Source organism: Panthera tigris, chromosome B3 (genome assembly GCF_018350195.1).
Source record: "Panthera tigris isolate Pti1 chromosome B3, P.tigris_Pti1_mat1.1, whole genome shotgun sequence".
NCBI classification, from domain to species: Eukaryota; Metazoa; Chordata; class Mammalia; order Carnivora; family Felidae; genus Panthera; species Panthera tigris.
The window spans coordinates 94583333-94601924 of record NC_056665.1 but is presented as its reverse complement, the minus strand read 5'-3'; the positions used below and the strand labels follow the sequence as shown (position 1 = coordinate 94601924).

Here is an 18592-nt window from a genome sequence, read left to right as displayed (position 1 = left end):
GAAAATATTCTGGAAAGCCTTTATAATATTCTGCAATTAAATATACAGATGATGGAATTTTACACTGAAATTTGGATCTATTTGGAGTGTTAGATGATCTTGAAAATAGATCTTGATTAATTCATATTATTCATAGGATCATGAGGATTTTCTTAATTTCAAGGTCTAACTGCTTCAATAACCTTAAAAGTATTTATTTAGGTAAACAATGAGTTCTAGAATTATGGCTATTTGCATTTATGACAGACAGCCTATTACCCTACTGGCACTAAACAAAAAACAGGATTATATTACAGGCAATAGAAACATGCAATGGAATCTGTAAATTACTATGATTTCTACAGTTAAAGTAATACAGTAAACAGCAGGCACATGTTTCATAGCACCCAATAGATCTGCGACTCAGTGGTACTTTAAGGGCCACCTTGTGGCTATTCACCATCTCAGACCTGCTAAATGATTAGTAGGTATTGATTAAATACCTCTAGCAAAGAGAAAATAAATCAATGATGTAGATCATTCCATATTCAGAAAGGATTGGGAGAACATTTCTACATCAAAATGTGTTTCCTTCTAATAGCTACCTGCTGGTATTCATCTTATTTCATAGGTCTGTTAAAATTTGTCTGATCTTCTTTCTCTGTGATAGAATTTCAACTCTTAGAAAACTGCATTTGCCCTTTTTTGAGAGATTTTTTTTTTTGTCCTTTTCTATGCTAAACAGCCACAGGTTGTGACTCTACTCTGTGTACTCATTCCATTTGAATGTGTCCTTCATTTTATAAACAGTAATGCTTAGGACTAAATTTAGTACCGCTGCATTTCCCCCTTGGTTAAAAAACAAAAGCACCCCCCCTCCAAAAAAAAACCCTACTGAGACTATTACTTCATTAATTAAATCATCACTAGTCTCTAATGAAAACCCTCCAGGTTTGCATTACTTACTTAAGCAGCTCACTTGCTTCATTTTTATGTTTTGGATGCTTACTTTTAATCAAAACCCCTAGCTCTTTAAGCTACTACTAAATGCACGTCCTCAATAACATTTTGAGAAATTTGGTCTCAAATAAAAGTTGCCAGTGACATTTTGGGTATTGATTTCTTCATTCAGAGCATTATTTTCCACCTAGATTTTGCCCTTCAGTCTTGCGAACAATAAATTTGTGCTATCACTTAGTAATAGGTAAAAATACCATAAAAAGATAAAAGAGGCAATAAAGTGAATGTGATGGCTCTTTTCTAGAGAGTTCCTTCTATGCAGGAGACCTCCTTTTTAATTCATTTCCAATTCAACTGAATGAATATTCACGGAACATTTTTTTAAGTCACAGAATATTGATGTGGGAGGCTTTTCCAAATGTTATCAAAGTTCAGATATTTGATTCCATGTAATTTTGCTGGTAAAAGTATCAAAAATCTAATTCAGCTCACCCGATGCTATTTTTTCCTGGTGAACATCTCTGGGTAATAGAGCTATCACTTCTCTTCTTAGTGGGCAAAACCCGTTTTTTAACTATCCTTTAGAAATGTTTATGGGCCAGAGAGCCTGGGTGGCTCAGTCAGTTAAGTGTCGTCCAACTTCGGCTTAGGTCATGATCTCAAAGTTTGTGAGTTTGAGCCCTGCGACGGACTCTGTTGCTGACAGCTCAGAGCCTGGAGCCTGCTTCATATTCTGTGTCTCCTTCTCTCTCTTTGCCCCTTCTCCAATCACTCACTATCTTTCTCTCTCAAAAATAAATAAACATTAAAAAAAATTTTTTTACAGGCCAGCTTTTCTGCAACGATTAGATGATAGATGAGTAGTTATGAAGAAACATGAAAAACCAGGTAATAGAAGTTCCCACAGAAAGAAACCCAGGAGGAAAAACCCAGGAGGCCATTTAATGTTTAATTTTTATAAAATAAAAAACAGAAAAGATGTTGAATGAGGGATGATAAATGTACAACTTATTAACTCATCATTCAGTAGGAATTGCAAAGTTATTTGAAAAGTCTAAGAAAATGTTAGTATTTTCTATGAGGACAGAGGCCATACTTCGTTCATTGTGTCCCTAATGCTTAGTATACTACATGGCATTTAATAGGCTCCCCTTTAATGTTGTTGATGTAATAAATAAATACATTATTGGTAAAAAAAATGAAGTATGAAAAAATCTGTTTTTCAGAATATCAGGAGTTGGATCTATCATTCCAAGCGGTCTGTACATTTTTCAACTTGGAACTTGGAAAAAAAAAAAACGAGATGGTTTATATATGTTATATACACTATATGCACTTCAGATATTCTTAAAATCTAAATAAAAGCCTCTTTGTTATTGGCCCAAGTTCTTATGTCACTGTGTTTTTTGGGCAATTTCAAATTTACTGACCAAACACAATATAAACACAGATTTTCATTTTTACTAATTTGTTTTTACAGAATTGATCATTCACTTGCTGAAATACTACTTTTGACTTCTTGGATGCCACAATTTTTATTTTCCTCCTGTTGACTGGTTTATTCCTTCTCACACTTTGTCAGGGTTATCTTCTCTCACCATTCTTAATGCTGGATTGCTTCAGGGTTAGGCCTTAGTCATCTTCTCTATCTATTCACAACCCCTTGGTGACCTCATCAATCTCATGGCTTTCAATTTAAAATCTATTTATATACGTATGGTTAGCAAGAGTATATAGCTCTAATCCTGGCCCCTTCCTGAATTCGAGACTAGTATATCCCACTTGATGACTCCATTTGTATCATTTAAACTGTTCAAAAGTAACTTTCTGAAGTTCTGCCCCCAAATTTGATCCTTCCATGGGCTTTCATCTCAGTTGATGGAAACTCCATTCTTTCTTGGACAAAAAACTTATAGTTGTCCTTGATTCTTCTCTTCCTCTCATGCTCTTCATCTAATCAGCCAGGAAATCTTCCTGTATCTATGCTCAGAATTCTCCAGAAAGTTGATTAGATTTTAATAATATGACTTTTCAAGTAGAAGAATTACTCATGGCACACATGGTAGAATGTGGTAAGAGGGTCAAAAAGAATATGCATGTTTAATGTGTCATCATTAAATTTAAGCACTCTTTCTATTTTTAGGAAAGGCCTATGCTCCAGAATTCTATTATGATACCTACAATCCTGTGTGGCAGAACAGACACCGTGTTTATTCTTACAGTCTACAGTGGACACAAATGAATCCTGATGCAGTAGATCGGATTGTTGCATACCGGTTGGGTATTAGGCAGGTGAGAAAGAAATTTATTCAGTGACTTTTTTTTTTCTCTCTTTGTGGTTCTCTGTGAAGACCTTGTTATTATGATTTATTCCTCTAAATTTTTAATCATTTTGCATAAATTCCAGAATATATTTTTCCATATGAAAGATAATTGTGCTTTACACAGAATTGTTTGGAATTATTTACGAATGTTTGGATTAACTTTTGCATTTTCTGCTGTGACAGCAGACATTCTAAAGTGATATCCTTTGAGCCTTCTGAAATCCTTCATCACTAGATATGCTATAGAAATTACACTGTATTACTGCTATGAAAGAAACTTATTTAAGATGTGCTTACACTTACCTATAATGCGTAATTCTTTGTCTTGTTTCCTAAGGAGTTAGAAGTCTTAGTTATTTTTACTCTAAAGGTTTCAAAGTACATAGAGAGGTTGTTTTAAAAATGAATTTAATATATTGGAAGAATAGAAATATTTTAGTAAAATGAGCAAAAACAATCAAGTATGTTTTCCTAAAGTAGCTAAAGATTATGGGTTATGTGAAAATAAATATTTTCAAGTGAACCATCGTTAAACCAAATTATCCCTTGTTGGTGTAAATGATATTTTTTAAATTTAAATGTGGGTCTTTACATTGATTCCTGTTACATAGTATATTATCTGGAGTGACTGTTTCAACATAACAAAACATTTTTGAAGAGTTATTTGATGACTATATAATCTATTAGCTTTCCCTCAAAACTTTATATTATCCCCAGACTTGTAAAGTGTTATTCCACTTCCTTGATGAAATAACAGAATAGCATTTTGAGTTTCCACAACAGAAAGGACAAAGTGTGCTTGGAGAAGATTGATCAACCATCATTAATCCCCTCAGTTGTATTATCATAAAACCAGTGTTTTTCTACCTTGTTCACAAAGTTATAATAAAAGACTATGTAAGATACATTATTCAAATTAAGATATATTGTGAGTTGAATATTCATGTCTTTCCTGTCTAATCTAATCTAAATGAAAAAATAAAAATCTTTTTTCTAGTAAATACATCCTGGCGTTTGAAAATTGCCACTTTCTTGTCTAAGTATTCATAGGTCGCTGATAGAGCAGACAGCAGGGTATCATTGAGAAACTTTATTATTCCCCTTTTGCTTCAGTCACTAAGGAAATCTGAGTAAATCCCAAACCTGTATCGAAATTGTTTGTTCTACTCATTCTAATGTGATGACAATTTTCCCTAATAAAATATAAACAAGAAAGGTTAGCAGTTCTTTTTCCTTCAGCTGGTGGACTTTTTTTCTTTTTTTTCTTCTTAAGCTAACATTTTTAGATCTTTCATATTTACAGCATCTTAGGGCATTCTTGACTTTAGACATGTCAACTCATTTTCTGAGTCCTTACCACTTGATTTGGTCATTCACATTCATCTTTCATTATCTGTATTTTGAGATCTCTAAGAACCGAATACCAAATTGTTATTTGTAAAATTGTTATTTTCCTTAGGTGTCTTTTCCTTTTTTTCTGGTTATAACTTTATTTGCAATGATAAAGTCAGAATTTCATCTTTAGCTTCTTACTTTCTTCTTCAGATGCATTTTCTTACAGTATCTGGGTAATGGCCCATTGCTCCTGTAAACTGAAGGGCTGCCTATTTTGGGTCTGCAGAATTTACCCAACTCTGCTCATCATTACCTTGCTTTACTCTCCTGTCTCTCAAAACCTCCATTCCCAATGTCTCCACTGTGTATGCAGCTACCTTCTCTCTAAGTCAGATTTAGCAGAAAAGCAGTTGCCATTAGAGCCGTTCCTCCCAAATTAATTTGAGCAGAATCAGATTTCCTTCTAAGAGGGATCCAACTAATTGAAGCCCTTCCTTCTGTCCACATCTTGTACTCATTATTAATAAACTACTTTCTGTATTATGTTTCACAATGATCGCTACCCTATTTTCCAATGGCAGTTTCTCTTCAGATTTTCCTCTCCTACATTAGCATCTCCTATAAATTTTTATTTTTACATATCTGGATCACAGAACTAGTATATAACTCTCTGATATGCACTGATGCACATTTCCTAGTCACTGTGGTGTTCCTTGTGAACAAATTAGACAATTTCCCTCTACTCTGCTACTCTAGAATAAATTATATATGAGTGTATATGTGTGTATAAATTTCCTCTATGTTTTTTTCAAATTATGCATTCCAGACATATCTGGCTTCCAATTCTAGCCAATCTAGCCTCATCATTTTTTAACTATATAACCTGGAGCAGATTTCTGAACATACCTATACCTAGATTCCTACCCTGTAAATTGAATATAATGATACCTTTTGGGCAATTGGATGTGGAGTGGAATGCATTCCACACTTGCCCCACAGGCCAGCTTCCCTTGTGCAGGGCATTCCTTACATAAACATCTGTTGGAGTTCTCACATTCAGTTACCAGAATTGTGTAAGGAGTTTAAAAAAAAAAAAAAAAAAGGACATTTTATGATCTTAACATGTCTACTATTTTTTAGTTGCATTCGGTATACTGTATATCCTAGGCCTAAGTATTATTCCAAACCATGATTTTCACGAAGTAATTTCTAGACAATTTTGTCCCTTTGTCTTATTTTCATTTCAAACTTGTCTTCCATAATATCCATTTTACTGATTCACATTTTTCTCTTCCACCTTGAGTCTTAGTTTAAAGCCTTCTTGATCAGATCAGTAAGTCTGCTGCTAATACTATTCTTTCCAAGTTTGTGAGATTCATGCCATCCACTAGAGGAAAATGTATTTCTGATGTTATGAGCCATAGTCTGGAAAACCGTTCCCGTCTCTGACACGATTTTGAAGCTAACTCTTTCCTTGCCAAACATTCTCTCTGGACTTCTTTATTATTTGGATTTTCTTTTATATTTAGAAATAAGTATAATTTTATCTTAGGGTGCTTTTTTACAATGTTCCATTTTAGTTCGTAATTTTACTTGCATTATGTCTTGCCACAGAAGAGGAACTCTGTTATGTTTTGGGTAGTGTCTCAATAAAGAGTAATGGCCGCATGCTGTTCTGCCAACGTGAGTAGGAAAACAAGGTTTGTAGAACAGAGAGAATAGGTTTATCTGCTTCTATTTTCCCCACTACCATGTCCTTTATACCTTACCTTTACACGAAAAATCTTTACATGCAAAATAGCCTCAAAAGGCAAAATTTCTTTTGAAGATCTCCTTATACATCAAAGCTTAGGATGGTAGGGCAAAGGCATTCTGGGTATAATGAAAGTGATACAGTACTTTTAAGAATATCCCCTGCTTAATAAAAGGAAACAAAGATATTAATGTAAAATATGGTTATTTTTATATATTGTCTTAGAAAATTTAGATTTCTTCTTTCATTGGCATGTACATTTAGGTATTAACATTTTTAAAGACACAATACCAGCATTTTTAACAGAAATCACTCTTGCATTCTGATCTGATGATCACTGTAATAAAGATTTTATATTACATACAAATGGCCTTTTTCATCCCCCAAGCTATCACAGAATCTTGAATCAAGAGCTTTTGAATATAATCAATATAACTTGCATGATTTTGAAATAAACACTGCTAGGAATGTAACCTCAACCAAATGGATTTTATAAATGGATTAAATGGCTTAAAAATGGTTTTTTTTTCCCTAATAACTAACATTTATACCTTTGATTATGAGACCAGTTTTTCCTCGAGGGATTATTAATAATTTATGTCACATATTTCCTGTTTTTTAAGACTTATTTCTTTGGGGGCTCCTGGGTGGCTCAGTCGGTTAAGCATCCGACTTTGGCTCAGGTCATGATCTCACAGTCCCTGAGTTCAAGCCCCGTGTCAGGCTCTGTGCTGACAGCTCAGAGCCTGGACCCTGCTTCGGATTCTGTCTCTCCCTCTCTCTTTGCCCCTCCCCTGCTCATGCTCTGTCTCTCTCTTTCTCAAAAATAAATTTAAAAAATTTAAAAAAAGACTTATTTATTTGGCCAGTATTTTTATTTTGAGCATATATATCTAAATAATTTCTTCTACCCACAAAATATGTAGGTTATCTAGTGCAGAGCACCTCCCCTTTTATGTCAAACATATTACGTAATACATTTCTGTATTAGATGAAGTCTGTAAAACAAATCTGATTCTTAAAAATTAATGGCAAATTCAATTCTAGAGAGCCCTACTTTGTTTTTAAGCCAGAAACTGTTAGAAACCTTGTTACCTATTATTAAATTCAGGTGATAAAATTACTGCTGTGTTATTAAACCCACAACTGGATAGAGTTGGTGAGCTGAACCTGGCATTTCTGTAGCTTTCTGGTAAATGGATGATTACTTCAATTAAATTATTTAGTCTATATTTAAATATGATGAAAATTCCCTTCGAATTTGAGTATTGGCTTATATACTTTTCTTAGAAGTTGCTGCAGTGTATTTGAGAAAAAAAGAACACTGGTGTTCTGGAATCACTGCTTTAAGAGACTTGAAAAGAGAACAGATACATCATATGAAGTTAAAAAATGTAATATGTGGGAAAAAAGTTTTCTCAAAATCTTAATATCTTTAATTTATACTTTTTAGGCTCAGCTAAGCAATTGTTTAATCTCCTTAGACAGCTACTAGCCCCACAATTATTTGCTTCATTTGTTGCTTAACAGGAAAGAGAAAAGGTTATTTGAATGTCTGCTTTCCTTGGTATCTAAGGAATTAAGGAACAAGCAAAACTGTTTCTAAGTTATCTGAAGGTACCATAAACATCGTTTGGCCGCATTTGAAACACACACAGCTATAGTTTTAATAATAAAGGATTGTGAAGTTTTATACAGTTTCTTTTTTATACTCTGTCATAGAGATGCGCAATGAATGTGGCTTTTTGACTGTCATCCTTGGAAAGTAGGATGTTTTATTGAATAAGATGAAATGCCTCTGTTCTTGTCTTCTTGTCTTTTTAAGTTATGATATATTAGGGGCACCTGGGTGGCTCAGTCGGTGGAGTTTCTGACTTTGGCTCGGGTCATGATCTCACGCTCTGTGAGTTCGAGCCCCGCATTGGGCTCTGTGCTGACAGCTCAGAGCCTGGAGCCTGCTTCCAATTCTATGTCTCCCTCTCTCTCTGACCCTCCCCTGTTCATGCTCTGTCTTAAAAATAAATAACCGTTAAATTTTTTTTAAGTTATGATATATTATAATGCTTAGAATTATCATCTTCATTTGACCACTCAGTCAATAAAACTTTAAGTAAGTTAACCCTATGGCGATTACCAGGAGTTCAAAAAAGAAGCATTGCCCTCAGTGTCTTGTTAAAGTGAGCTATAATAGGACTATGTACAAAATGCCATAGAAACAACTATAAAAGCAATAAGTACTGCAAAGTAGGATGGGTAAGAGATGTGATCACCAAGTTAGTGACTTGTTTATTAGTTTTTATAGATTTATACTCAATTTTTTTCATAAATGGTAATCACTAATATAGACTAATCAAGAAATCACTAATTATGAATATACTTTTTTGCATAATTATTACATGAATTTATTATAAATTTAATTTTACTCTTTATACATGTGACTATAAAACTGAGCTATAGTTTATTTTTCCTTACATTTAAAACATTTTTGTTATTTTATTAAATAATTTATTGCTTATTGTTGTTTACTTACGTTTTACTATTATACTATATCATAGCAGTTAAAAAGTTTTAATGTATGGGGGCACCTGGATGGCTCAGTTAGTTGGGCATCTGACTTCTCAGGTCATAATCTCATGGCTTGTGGGTTCAAGCCCCACATCGGGCTCTGTGCTGACAGCTCAAAGCCTGGAGCCTGCTTTGGATTCTCTGTCTCCCTCTCTCTCTCTGCCCCACTCCTTCACTCATGTTCTCTCTCTCAAAAATAAATATTATTTTTTTTAATTTATAAATGTATTATATACACAAATGACCATATGTATGACCATTGTGGTTATTAATATTGCTAAGTACCTCATTTAATGTATTGATAGAAACAAAAATTTAAGGAGCATGGAGTATAATTGATCATGGGGAATGACTTTTTGTACTTTAGCAACTCGTGTAAAGAAGTACTGGCAGTCTACAGATGCTGAAGTAAAATGATAGAATAAGACAGAATGAGATTAATGTATATGATTGGCTTAAGCCAATTGGACAGATTTCATTGAGAGAGATGTTTGGAGGAACCATTTGACATAGGTTGACATTTCATACTGGCCCAGGGAAATCTGTGGAGAATTGATAGATAATGTGGATTCACTGTATAGTCTTAATTCGTGAATAAAATGACATGTTCTGTAGATTCATCTGATCATATCACACATAGTATATTAAATTATATTATAATAGAGGCAGAGAAGAAAATTAGGAACGTTTGAAGTAAGGTTGAGTAAGATTTACATTAGAGTAGTGAAAGGGGAGAGAGAAAAATTGAATTAAGAAAATGTTGAAATGGGCAGAACTTGAATATTGATTTAATTTGTGAGAAACAGTTTTTAAAAGTACAATGACCTTTGTTTTCTGCCATTTACTTCAATCTCTTTAGTGAATGTTCTGGAAATCATCAAGTATATAGATGAAGAAGAGAGCAGGCAATGGAGAGAAAGGTAGAGAAGCCATTTTGTTAATGGTCTCTTTGGCTCTGGAAAAGAAATAAGCCATATGCCAGTTCATAAAAAGTGGCTATCTCCATCTTCCAAATGAAAGACACCACACATATATACTTCATTCATTCCATAAATACTAACTTCACAATTTATTTTTTAGGAGGAATAAATAGGATACATTTGAAAGACCTGGACAAGTCAAGGGCCTTTCTGTGAAAGCCTTTGCAAAATAGGGTTATGTTGTCTTGGAAAATTCCAACTATTTCCTGAAGAGTTTTTCTGAGTCTGTGGCCCTTTATACATATTTCATTTTGTGTAGTAATACTACTCAGAAAAATTAATGAAAATTTTCCTTTTACTTGACCCTGAGTGAGATAGAAAATGAGCAACCTTGAAGAGACTTTGGAGTGAAAGATTGTTAAATTATTGATAAAAATAAGATATTGAATCAAAGTTTGCAAGAATGCTCAGATTTTTAAGTTGAACTTGTTAAATTTGAGTGATAGTAAACATAAAACAAAAAAAGGTAGCCTGGACAGGAATGTGCTACTAGAATTTGAGTGAACAATTCTCCTTGAAAATATAAATTTATAGACCAGAAGCATTAGACCTGAGAACTGAAGATAGCAAAAATGTAGAGACATAAATTTACTGCATTAAGACAGTGAGGATAGAAGTTCCAGTGAAAAAAGAAATAACTAAGAGGTAGAAAAATCTATATCATGTAAACTAAGGGAAAGGTATGTGAATACATGCCTGAAAAGGGGGGGGGGTTGTATTCATATATTTAAATAAATTTTAAAAGTTTAAAAAGGCCTGCAGTTTAAAAATACCAGATACTGACAAACCAGTGTTGCTTTTTTATTTAAGGTGAACAATTAAGAGGGGAATGGAAAAAATAAATGTAGATAGGTTTAATATTATTTCAAGGTCAAGTGTTAAAAAATCTAACTGAGCTGAACCTATCTTGGCTGTCCATTTGAATCAGTATTTTGTTAAGAGGAAAACAGAAGACTCATATATTTCTTTGGATAAGAGAACACTTCTCACACGTCTAAGTTGTATCTTTTGTAGTCTGTAAATAAGTGTTTTATGGGTTCCAAGAATTTGCTCCCAAAGAAACTGTCCAGAAGACCTATTTATGTTATATTCTGTGCTATTATATATTATAACATTATATAATATATAATATACTATATATTCATGGTCTTAAATGACTAGGACTGTAGAGTTCACCGGAAAACATTCATTCATTCAAATACTTTTAAGGGAAAAAAATATCAAAACTTAAAATGGAGAATGAAGTTTGGATTAAGAATCCGTTTTTAAATTAAGCTTTTATTTTAATTACAGTATAGTCAACATACAGTATTAGTTTAGTTTTAGGTGTATAATGTAGTGATTCAACACTTCTGTGCATTACTTAATGCTCTACTCTTAATCCCATCACATATTTCACCCATTCCCCACCAACCTCCCCTCTGATAACCATCAGTTTCATGAGCTTGTTCTCTATAGTTAAGAATCTGTTTCTTGGTTTATCTCTCTCTCTTTTTTTTTTCTTTGTTCATTTGTTTTTTTTCCCTTAAATTGCACAAATGAGTGAAATCATATAGTATTTTTCTTTCTCTGACTTATTTTGCTTAGCATTATGCTCTCTAGCTCCATCCATGTTGTTGCAAATGGCAAGATTTCATTCTTTTTTATGGCCAAGTAATATTCTATTGCACATATATCCACTTCTTTTTTATCCACTCATCTATTGGTAGACACTTGGATTCATGTTCCTTTTTTCAGGCTTCAACACTATGCAAGTTGTTTGTTTCAATGTAGATTTACTTATTGATGTATAGTTTATATTTGTAGTCTATGTACTATGTCTATTAATAAACTGATCATCCTGGTTTCTTTGTGTTATAGCAGTTGCTCTCAAATTTGAGTGTACATCAGAATCACCTATAGTGCTTCATAAAACAGTTGCTGCACCCCACTTCGACAGGTTCTAGTTTAGTGAGTCTGGGGTATGGCCCAAGTATTTGTATTTTTAACAACTTCCTGTGTGAACTTGATAAAGCTATATCAGGGCCATACTTTGGAACCATTCTGTATTGAAGGGACTAAGATCAGATTCCATTTTCATCTTTTGACATTTTCTCATAATAGCATTCCTATGTGATCTCAGTATTTAAAAAGTGTATAAATGCTGTTTAAGCACAGTGCTTGGCATATGCTGCTCAACACCATTTTTGGAATTAATGATTTTGAAATTTACATGTTATAGTGAGTAAATTATAAGGGGTACAATGACTTCCAACCAGAGAGGTATCCTTTTGTTATGCCTGAATTGATGCATTTCCAAGACCAGTGATTATTAACATATTCTCAGTCTACCATTAATCTTCAAGATGTATCTGGTATACTGAGAACTTAAATGCAAATATTTTCCTTAGTTCTTCTGGGCAAGATATGCACAGTTCCTTAGGCTTATATTTGTATATACTTTTAAAGATTTTTTACAAGAAACCTATAAATGGAGTGTTAAAAGTTAACTTATGGTATGTGTAAACTAAAATTTGCATTTGGTAGTTTTCTAATGACTGACTCGGTGCCTCATCAAGGAATGTTACTACTTCAAAACACTATTATAACTTCTAAGTGATCATTCCCTCAAGTTTCAAAAATGAATGATTGTCAGAGTGCTCTTCAATTGACAACCACTTTCTATTGCTTCTTTTCATTTTTAATTATAAATTACCATCAATTTATCTTTATCATTTTCACTTTAATTCTTCACATTTCATAAGTTGTCTGAAAATGTGGATCGTATATATTTTTACACTTACTTTCATGACATAAAACTTAACTAAAGTAGCTGGAAGAATATTTACCTTTGAGTGATGAATGCTGAACATGAAAGATTTCAAAAAAATTACATTAACTACAATCGTACAGTTGCTTGATACTGGATTGTCAGATACTCCAAGTTTCTGTTCTGTGTTTTAAAAAGTTCAAACAAGAAATGAAAACAATCATAACGTGTTTAGTGGACTCCAAGTTCTGAAAACCATTTATGAAAAGATGGAGCAAGAAGTTGAGAAAAATTTGAAGGCAATAGTTTGAATAGAACAGGAATGACTTATTCTTACCAGTTCTTTTTTTTTCAATTTTTTAAAATTTACATCCAAATGAGTTAGCATATAGTGCAACAATGATTTCAGGAGTAGGTTCCTTAGTGTCCCTTACCCATTTAACCCATCACCCCTCCCACAGCCCCTCCAGTAACCCTCTGTTTGTTCTCTATATTTAAGAGCCTCTTCTGTTTTGTCCCTCTCCCTGTTTTATATTATTTTTGTTTCCCTTCCCGTATCCTCATCTGTTTTGTCTCTTAAAGTCCTCATATGAGTGAAGTCATATTATTTTTGCTTTTCTCTGACTGACTAATTTCACTTAGCATAATACCCTCCAGTTCCATCCATGTAGTCGCAAATGGCAAGATATCATTCTTTTTGATTGTCGAGTAATACTCCATTGTGTATGTGTGTGTGTGTGTGTGTGTGTGTGTGTGTGTATATATATATATATATATATATATATATATATATATATATATATCACTTCTTCTTCATTCATCCATCAATGGATATTTGGACTCTTTCCATACTTTGGCTATTGTTGATAGTGCTGCTATAAACATGGGGTGCATGTGTCTCTTCAAAACAGGACACCTGTATCCCTTGAATAAATGCCTAGTAGTGCAATTGTTGGGTCGTAGGGTAGTTCTATTTTGAGGGTTTTTTTTTGAGGAAGCTCCATACTGTTTTCCAGAGGGGCTGCACCAGCTTGCATTCCCACCAACAACGCAAAAGAGATCCTCTTTCTCCATATCCTCGCCAAAATCTGTTGTTGCCTGTGTTGTTAATGTTAGCTATTTTGACAGGAGTAAGGTGGTATCTCATTGTGGTTTTGATTTCTATTTCCCTGATGATGAGTGATGTTGAGCATTTTTTCATGTGTCGGTTGGCCATCTGGATGTCTTCTTTGGAGAAGTGTCTATCCGTGTCTTTTGCCCATTTCTTCACTGGATTATTTGTTTGTTGGGTGTTGAGTTTGATAAGTTCTTTATAGATTTTGGATACTAACCCTTTATCTGACATGTTGTTTGCAAATATCTTCTCCCATTCTGTCGGTTGCCTTTTAGTTTTGCTGATTGTTTCCTTTGCTGCGCACGAGCTTTTTATTTTGATGAGGTCCCAATAGTTCATTTTTTGTTTTTGTTTCCCTTGTCTCTGGAGGTGTTGAGTAAGAAGTTGCTGTGGCCAATATCAAAGAGGTGTTTGCCTACCTTCTCCTCAAGGATTTTGATGGCTTCCTGTCTTACACTGAGGTCTTTCATGCATTTTGAGTTTATTTTTGTATATGGTGTAAGAAAGTGGTCCAGGTTCATTCTTCTGCATGTCGCTGTCCAGTTTTCCCAGCACCACTTGCTGAAGAGACTGTCTTCATTGCATTGGATATTCTTTCCTGCTTTGTCAAAGATTAGTTGGCCATACATTTGTGGGTCCATTTCTGGGTTCTCTGTTCTGTTCCATTGATCTGAGTGTCTGTTTTTGTGCCAGTAACATACTTTTTTTTTTTTCATACTCTCTTGATGATTACAGCTTTGTAGTATAGCTTAAAGTCTAGGATTGTGATGCCTCCTGCTTTAGTTTTCTTTTTCAAGAATGCTTTGGCTATTCGGGGTCTTTTCTGGTTCCATAAAAATTTTAGGATTATTTGTTCTACTTCTGTGAAGAATGCTGGTGTTATTTTGGTAGGGATTGTATTGAATATGTAGATCGCTTTGTGTAGTATCGACGTTTTAACAATATTTGTTCTTCCTATCCAGGAACATGGAATCTTTTTTCCTTTGTGTGTGTGTGTGTGTGTGTGTGTGTGTGTCTTCTTCAATTTCTTTCATAAGGTTTCTATAATTTTCAGTGTATGGATTTATCACCTCTTCGTTTAGATTTATTCCTAGGTATTTTATGGGTTTTGGTGCAACTGTAAATAGGATCGATTCCTTGATTTTCTTTCTGTCACTTCATTGTTGGTGAATAGGAATGCAACCAAATGCTGTGTGTTGGTTCTATATCCTGCAACTTTGCTGAATTCATGAATTAGTTCTAGCAGTTTTTTGGTGGAATCTTTTGGGTTTTTCATATAGAGTATCATGTCATCTGCAAAGAGTGAAAGTTTGACCTCCTCCTGGCCGATTTGGATGCCGTTTATTTCTTTGTGTTGTCTGACTGCAGAGGTTAAGACTTCCAATACTGTGTTGTATAACAGTGGTGAGAGTGGACATCCCTGTCTTGGTCCTGACCTTAGGGGGAAAGTTCTCAGTTTTTCCCCATTGAGGATTATATTAGCGTTGGGTCATTCATATATGGCTTTTATGAACTCGAGTTATGCTCCTTCATTCCCTACCTTCTTGAGGGTTTTTATCAAGAAAGGAAGTTGTATTTTGCCAAATGTTTTCTCTGCATCTTTTGAGAGGATCCTATGGTTCTTGTCCTTTCTTTTATTGATGTGATGAATCACGTTAATTGTTTTGCGGATATTGAACCAGCCCTGCATCCCGGGTATAAATCCCACTTGGTCGTGGTGAATAATTTTTTTAATGTATTGTTGGATCCAGTTGGCTAATACGTTGTTGAGTATTTTTGCATCCATGTTCATCAGGGAAATTGGTCTATAGTTCTCCTATATAGTGGGGTCTCTGTCTGGTTTTGGAATCAAGGTAATGCTGGCTTCCTAGAAAGAGTTTGGCAGTTTTCTTTCCATTTCTAGTTTTTGGAACACCTTCAAGAGAATAGGTGTTAACTCTTCCATAAATGTTTGGTAGAATTCCCCTGGAAAGCTATCTGTCCCTGTACTTTTGTTTTTTGGCAGGTTTTTGATTACTAGGTCAATTTCCTTCCTGGTTATGGGTCTGTACAAATTTTCTATTTCTTCCTGTTTCAGTTTTGGTAGTGTATATGTTTCTAGGAATTTGTCCATTTCTTCCAGATTGCCCATTTTATTGGCATATAATTTCTCATAATATTCTCTTTTTATTGTTTTTATTTTTGCTGTGTTGGTTGTGATCTCTCCTCTTTCATTCTTGATTTTATTTATCTGGGTCCTTTCCTTTTTCTTTTGATCAAACTGGCTAGGGGTTTATCAATTTTGTTAATTCTTCCAAAGAACCGGCTTCTGGTTTCATTGATCTGTTTTACTGGTTTTTTGGTTTTAATAACATTAATTTTGGCTCTAGTCTTTGTTATTTCCTGCCTTCAGCTGGCTTTGGGCTTTATTTGCTGTTCTTTTTCCACCTCCTTAAGGCATAATGTTAGGTTGTGTATCTGAGATCTTTCTTCCTTCTTCAGGAAGGCCTGGATTGCTATATACTTTCCTTTTATGACCATTTTGCTGCCTCCCAGAGGTTTTGGGTTGTGGTGTTATCATTTTCATTGACTTCCATATACTTGTTAATTTCCTCTTTAACTTCTTGGTTAGTCCAATCATTCTTTAGTAGGATGTTCTTCAGTCTCCAAGTATTTGTTACCTTTTCAAATTCTTTCTTGTGGTTGATTTCGAGTTTCATAGTGTTGTGGTCTGAAAATATGCACGGTATGATCTCAATCTTTTTGTACTTACTTAGGGCTGATTTGTGTCCCAGTATATGGTCTATTCTGGAGAATGTTCCATGTGCACTGGAGAAGAATGTATATTCTGCTTTAGGATGAAATATTCTGAATATATCTGTTAAGTCCATCTGGTCCAGTTTGTCATTCAAAGCCATTGTCTTCCTGTTGATTTTTTAATTAGATGATCTGTCCATTGCTGTGAGTGGGGTGTTGAAATCACCTACTATTATGGTGTTACTATCGATGAGTTTCTTTATGTTTGTGATTAATTGATTTATATATTTGGGTTCTTCCACATTTGGCTCATAAAAGGTTACAATTGTTAGGTCTTCTTGGTGGATATACCCCTTGATTAGGATATAATGTCCTTCTGCATCTCTTGATACAGTCTTTATTTAAAAATTTTTTAATATATATTTATCTTTGAGACAGAGAGAGACAGCGTATGAGCAGAGGAAAGGAGAGAGAGAGAGAGTGAGAGAGAGAGAGACAGAAGCTGAAGCAGGCTTCAGGCTCTGAGCTTTCTGCACAGAGCCTAACACGAGGCTCAAACTCACGAGCTGTGAGATCATGACCTGAGCTGAAGTTGGACACTGAAACGACTGAGCCACCCAGGTGCCCCTGATACAGTCTTTATTTTAAAGTCTAGATTTTCTGATATAAGTGTGGCTACTCTGGCTTTCTTTTGTCAACCATTAGCATGATAGATGGTTCTCCATCACCTTATTTTTAATATGAAGGGGTCTTTAGTTCTAAAGTGGGTCTCTTGTAATCAGCATATAGATGGATCTTGTTTTCCTATGTTACCCTTTGTCTTTCGATTGGAGCATTGAGTCCATTGACATGTAGAGTGAGTACTGAAAGATATGAATTTATTGCCATTATGATGCTTGTAGAGTTGGAGTTTCTCAGGTCTTTTCTAATCTTTTTGCTTTTGGTATTTATTCATTCATTCATTCATTCATTCATTCATTCTTTTCTCCCCTCAGAGAGTCCCCTTGAAAATTTATTGCAGGGCTCGTTTAGTGGTCACAAATCGCTTTAATTTTTTTTTTTTTTTGTCTGGGAAACTTTTTATCTCTCCTATTTTGAATGACAGCTTGGCTGGATAAATAATTCTTGGCTGCATATTTTTCTGATTCAGCACATTGAATATACCCTGCCACTCCTTTCTGGCCTGCCAAGTTTCTGTGGATAGGTCTGCTGCAAACCTGATCTTTCTTCCCTTGTAGGTTAGGGACTTTTTTTCCCTTGCTGCTTTCATGATTCTCTCCTTGCCTGAGTATTTTGTGAATTTACTGTGATATGCCTGTTGATGGTCGGTTTTTATTGAATCTAATGGGGGTCCTCTGTGCTTGCTGGATTTTGATGTCTGTGTCTTTCCCTAGGTTAGGAAAGTTTTCCGCTATGATTTGCTCGCATAACCCTTCTATCCCTATTTCTCTGTCTTCCTCTTCTGGGACCCCTATGATTCTGATGTTGTTCCTTTCTAATGAGTTACTGATTTCTCTAATTCTTTTTTTTTTTTTTTTTTTTTTTTTTTAATTTTTTTTTCAACGTTTTTTATTTATTTTTGGGACAGAGAGAGACAGAGTATGAACGGGGGAGGGTCAGAGAGAGAGGAGACACAGAATCGGAAACAGGCTCCAGGCTCCGAGCCATCAGCCCAAAGCCTGACGCGGGGCTCGAACTCACGGACTGCGAGATCGTGACCTGGCTGAAGTCGGACGCTTAACCGACTGCGCCACGCAGGCGCCCCTCTAATTCTTAAATCATGCTCTTTTGCCTTAATCTCCCTCTTTTTTTCTGCTTCATTATTCTCTATAAGTTTGTCCTCTATATTGGTGATTCTCTGTTCTGCCTCATGCATCCTTGCCGCGTGGCATCCATCCGTGATTGCAGCTTGGTTATAGCATTTTTAACTTCTTTCTGTCTATTTTTTACTTCTTTTATCTCTGCAGAAAGGGATGCTAATCTATTTTCGACTCCAGCTAGTATTCTTATTATTATCGTGATTCTAAATTCTGGTTCAGACATCTTGCTTATATCTGTGTTGGTTAAATCCCTGGCTGTTGTTTATTCATGCTCTTT

General features: G+C 34.7%; 1 protein-coding gene across 1 annotated transcript in view; it reads left to right on the top strand.

Moving 5' to 3' along the window:
* The window catches only part of MDGA2 (MAM domain containing glycosylphosphatidylinositol anchor 2), an 856127-nt gene that overhangs the window by 754194 nt on the left and 83341 nt on the right, over nt 1–18592 (top strand). Inside the window, exon 10 of the mRNA XM_042989635.1 lies at nt 3083–3231. Coding sequence (XP_042845569.1) covers nt 3083–3231 — 149 coding nt within the window. The remainder of the gene's footprint in view (nt 1–3082; nt 3232–18592) is intronic.